Raw genomic sequence first — 4,899 nt, forward strand, 5'->3', positions numbered from 1 at the left:
CGGAAGGTTCACCAATGAAACAGAAATAGAACAAGCTTAGATGAAAGAGGTGAATACGAGGACACAGGAACAGTTTCCCAGCGGCGCCGATCGGAATCGACACCGCCGGAAGAGGGAGTCTTGGGGAGTGTGCCAGAGAGAAGCGGCTAGGGGAAACTTTTTATTTTTTGGACTCTGCTGAACAGGGCTTAAAAATCTTTTTTAACATCCCTAATCCCAACTGTACAATTTCTTTAAATCTGGTTATTATAGTCAGAAAAAGTTTTTATTTTATTTTTTGTGGTTTTGAGAAAATAAACTTAAAATTAGAAAGAAAAATAAGCAGCTAAATTGTACAGATTATAGAATCAAAACAAGTTTTTAAAGTCTGACTGACTAGAAAAAGACTATCAATTTTTTTTTTGGGTTAGCATTGCAACCAATCACCTCTACATTTTTATGTTTCTAATAAGATCATTTTAAAATAAAATTCATCACAGAAAAGAAAATTGTTAGGAAGCTCGTGATATTCCATTTAGACATAAAATAATCTATATAAGATTTAATGATTTATCATGAATTAGGCTAGACATAAGTAACTTTAAGTTTAAGTAAAAATATTTTTTAATCCCATGTTAGTTTTTAATACAATTAGTTTTACTCTTTTCATCACATTCAAAAATCCTATTATAATAGATACAACTTATTTTATATATGTGATCTGATTGATAACACCAAATGATAAGAGATTTTTGGTTCAAAAAAAAAAGTCAGTAAACAATATAAAAATGACTTTTAAAAGATGCATATTAGTATACTACGGTTAAAAACAATGATTCCAAAAAAATACACCAAAGGCGATATTTCATCATGTACCATATTGATAATATAGTTACTAATCAAAATTAAACCACAAATTTATTCATCCGAATTCAGTTAGATACCTATTTGAAATATGCGAACAGTAACCTACAAGTATAATAGTAATGAAATATATATATTAGTTTAATTTAACCTATCAACTAATGAAGACGACTAATCCTTTTTTAAAAAATGGCTAATATCAATCTAAATATAATTAAGAAATGATCTAAATCAATATAAAACTGGTGATCAATAATTTAATACATTTTTTTAATAAAAAGTACCTCTGTGCGACAAATAATTTTATTTACAAAACATGTTCACACGCAAATCGGAGCAAGCGAGCGAGAGAGCATACGTCCAATCTTATATCCACCCGTCTCTTCGCTGTCCATAAACCCGGATCCTGACCCGGATTCGAAACTTCCATTACCACCCGATTCCATTCATTTCTCCTTCCCCTAAAGCTTTTCTCTCACTTTCCCGGAAAACTCGGCGACGAGAGAAAAAATGTACTCAGCGATTCGCTCGCTTCCCCTCGATGGTGGACACGTCGGCGCTGACTACCATGGACCTCTTGACGGAACCAATCTTCCCGGCGACGCTTGTTTGGTTTTAACCACTGACCCTAAACCTCGTCTCCGGTGGACATCTGAGCTCCATGAGAGATTCGTTGACGCCGTTACTCAGCTCGGTGGTCCTGATAGTGAGTACCTCTATACTCATTTAGCTTTTGTTCTCTCTCTCTCTCTCTATGTATGTCTCATTTGTTATTCTCTTGTTGTTTTGGATCTTGAGATGAAATGTGTGTTTGAGCTTAGCTTCTCCTTCTTCTCTTTGCTCAGCCCTCTTCAAAAGTTTCGATCTTTTTTTTTATCAGGGTTATATGGATTTTTCTCTCAAAGTTCAGATTTGTGAAGAATTTGTCTCAGTTACTTGATTCGATGAACTCTATTGTGACTTTGATTTTACTTGTTTCGAGATCTTTATAGAGTAGCTCTATCTCTCTATGTGTCTCGAAATGGAAGCGTATCCTGCAGTATATAAAATTTGTTTCCTTTTTTTCGAAATTTGCCATGAGTAGTAGTAATTAAGCAGCGTCAGTATAATCTCTGAAGATTTGGAGTTTGTGATTTGCGTTTAGCTTATTCTGCTCCTGTTTTGTCATTTTTCTTCACATTTGTTAATGAGGAGACCCTTCCTTCTGACTCTCTTTAATGTTCAACTTACAGAAGCGACGCCTAAAACTATCATGAGGACAATGGGGGTGAAGGGTCTCACTCTCTACCACCTCAAATCACATCTTCAGGTTTGATTGTTTATTTACTTCCTTTGAACAAACTGATTTCAGAGTTGTGGTTTCTGATTAGTCTTCAAAGCTATTTGGTTGATGAGATGACTCCAAGATTTCCAATGACTTGTAGATACTGAGATTTTCTAGAGTTTTAAGAGTCGTTGGCTGTTATATCTTCCCAGTTTCAACGTTTATAATAGCGATAATGATCTAAAGAATTTTGGGTGTTTGATGGTGTTATGTTTCTCTCTTTTGTATGTGTTTTGCTCGACAGAAATTTCGCTTAGGGAGGCAAGCTTGCAAAGAATCAACTGAGAACTCCAAGGATGGTATCTACTCAGTTGACTTTTTTTTTTTTTGGGTTCTATATCTCTGTTTGTGAAGCCTCTTGGTTCTACTCTTTATTCATATGGCTATTTGGAATCATATTTGTTAGACACTTTGTAGATCTTTATCATGTGAGAGACACATGGGACCCTGCTGTTTTTCTAACTGCCGTTGGCAGAATATATATATATTATTAGCAAACTGCTCATGCTTTAAGCTGTCAAGTAAAAACTTGATTTTGTAAAAAGAAAACTAAGAGTAATAGCTAGTTGGAAGCCTGATTTGATGAATTTCAGTAGTGTGTCCATATACTAATTCTGTGAACTGGATGCTGCAGCTTCTTGTGTTGGGGAGAGTCAGGACACAGGTTCATCTTCAACATCATCATTGAGATTGGCGCAACAGGAGCAGAACGAGTATGGTTACATTTGAACTTTTCATCTCATTTCTCTGTTACTGGCTGGTTAGTGGTTAGTTAATTACATTTGTATGAATCCCTCCTTATTTGTTTGCATGTCAGGGGTTACCAAGTCACTGAAGCTCTACGTGCTCAGATGGAAGTCCAAAGAAGACTACACGAGCAATTGGAGGTTAGTTCATTTCTTATGCCATTGATCTTGAAGAATTAGAGTAGAATTGTTATCCTAAGTTCTTAACCAATGTTCAATCCAAAAATTAGGATGTGGTTGTTACCAAATTATTCTTTCTTTCTTTGCTGTTCATAAAAACAGTGCTCCTTGTTTCCATCCGTCCTGGATCTTTACCTTATTAGAATGAACAAACACCTTGAGACTGAGATAGTGGCCACATTTATAGGAATACAACAGACTGTGCTGTGTAAATGCAAACCTTTGATTGGTCTTTTAGTATGGGCAGGTACAACGAAGACTCCAGCTGAGGATAGAGGCCCAAGGAAAGTACCTGCAATCAATTCTTGAAAAAGCTTGCAAGGCCTTTGACGAACAAGCTGCTGCTTTTGCTGGGCTTGAAGCTGCTAGGGAAGAGCTATCAGAGCTAGCCATCAAAGTTTCCAATGTCTCTCAAGGAACAACAGTTCCGTTCTTTGATGCAACAAAGATGATGATGATGCCATCTTTGTCAGAGCTTGCAGTAGCAATAGACAACAAAAACAACATCACAACCAACTGTTCCGTGGAAAGCTCTCTGACTTCCGTCACTAATGGGAGCTCGATATCTGCTGCATCGATGAAGAAACGGCAACGTGGAGACAATATGGGCGTTGGGTATGAATCTGGCTGGATTATGCCTAGTAGTACCATTGGATAAAGTTTAGGAAGATGGGAAAGGTAGAGATAAGATTAAACTCTTCTTTACTTGCTTTGAGGGGCCTGTATTATTCGATATAAACTTGTCATCAAAATTTCGTCTTAGCCTACTCATGTATATATTTAATGTTGAAGCTGAAGCTTTAGAGTTTCCTTTAAACCTTGCCTTTAAAAATTATTCTTGTATTCAAGTGAAAGGGTTTAAAGGTAGAAGAAACTATAAAGATATAAGAAAAAGATCCATTGATGATATTATAAACATTGAAATGATGAAAGGGCCACCAAAGTTTGAGCCTTTAACTTTGCTACTATTCGTAATGCCTTTCTTCATTATGCTTTTATGCTTTACTTTATGTACTTTTACGCCTTGTTCCTCTCATCCTTCTTTACAACGAACATCAAATTAACATTGGTGAGTTCTAAAATACAAAAGTTTTAACATACAAAAACCGTGTAGGGAGCATGATTTGCTGCTGTGTTAAGTCGGAGAACAACAAGAAGTACGCGGAGCTGGATGCGAAGCTTGCAAGGAAGATGGTGGAGAGCCGGAGGATTTATCCGGGACACAAGAGTCTAAAGTCTATGGATTCAATAATCATGAAGTTTCCTAAGCTAAGAGAAGGATTAAGAAACATCAGAAACGTTTTCGAATCCTACGGTATGTTTTCTTGAGATTATTCACCTTTCATCAAGATTCCTCTGGTTTTAGTTTTAAACATTTTTGTTCTGCAAATATTCGCAGATAATGATAGTAACGGGACAATCGATATAGAGGAGCTGAAGAAATGCTTAGAAGAACTACAGCTAAGTTTATCAGATGAAGAAGTAAAAGGCTTATATGGATGGTGTGATGTTGATGGAAGCAAAGGGATACAGTTCAATGAGTTTATAGTCCTTCTCTGCCTCATCTATCTTCTATCAAAACCTTCCTCTGAATCCAACGCGGTAATTAATCAAATGACAGCAGGATGATAGATAAATTGTATCATGTTCAGTCTAAATTATGTTGTGTTTTTTCTTAGGAATCGAGAGAGATGGGTCCGAAGTTGGTTGAATCTATATTTGATCCAATAGTTGAAGTGTTCTTGTTTTTGGACAAAGATGGTAAAGGGAAACTGAACAAGGCTGATGTGATAAAGACACTGAACA

At 36.2% G+C, this 4,899-nt stretch overlaps 2 protein-coding genes across 3 annotated transcripts; both read left to right on the top strand.

Moving 5' to 3' along the window:
- On the top strand, positions 1,184-4,045 carry LOC104789159 (protein PHR1-LIKE 2). Of its 2 annotated transcripts, none has more exons than XM_010514899.2 (6): positions 1,184-1,549; positions 2,076-2,152; positions 2,412-2,466; positions 2,802-2,880; positions 2,985-3,054; positions 3,332-4,045. In XM_010514899.2, exons 1-6 carry the CDS (start codon positions 1,354-1,356, stop codon positions 3,749-3,751), a joined length of 897 nt encoding a protein of 298 aa, XP_010513201.1. In that variant the 5' UTR covers positions 1,184-1,353; the 3' UTR covers positions 3,752-4,045. The 2 variants fall into 2 exon arrangements, with proteins under 2 accessions (XP_010513201.1, XP_010513207.1); XM_010514905.2 differs by having other exon boundaries at positions 1,302-1,549; positions 3,341-3,904.
- On the top strand, positions 4,085-4,898 carry LOC104707333 (probable calcium-binding protein CML22; the record flags this gene model as incomplete). Its single annotated transcript, XM_010423662.2, has 3 exons — positions 4,085-4,408; positions 4,493-4,695; positions 4,773-4,898. Coding segments are annotated over exons 1-3 (525 nt in total), but the record flags the coding sequence as incomplete, so codon positions are not given.

Source organism: Camelina sativa, chromosome 1 (assembly GCF_000633955.1).
Source record: "Camelina sativa cultivar DH55 chromosome 1, Cs, whole genome shotgun sequence".
Lineage (NCBI taxonomy): Eukaryota > Viridiplantae > Streptophyta > Magnoliopsida > Brassicales > Brassicaceae > Camelina > Camelina sativa.

Coding starts and splice junctions, on each gene's coding strand:
- LOC104789159 (XM_010514899.2), top strand. CDS start 1,354: ATGTACTCAGCGATTCGCTCGCTTCCCCTCGATGGTGGACACGTCGGC. Junction 2,881..2,984: donor GCGCAACAGGAGCAGAACGA/GTATGGTTACAT, acceptor TTTGCATGTCAG/GGGTTACCAAGTCACTGAAG. Junction 3,055..3,331: donor GACTACACGAGCAATTGGAG/GTTAGTTCATTT, acceptor TTGGTCTTTTAG/TATGGGCAGGTACAACGAAG.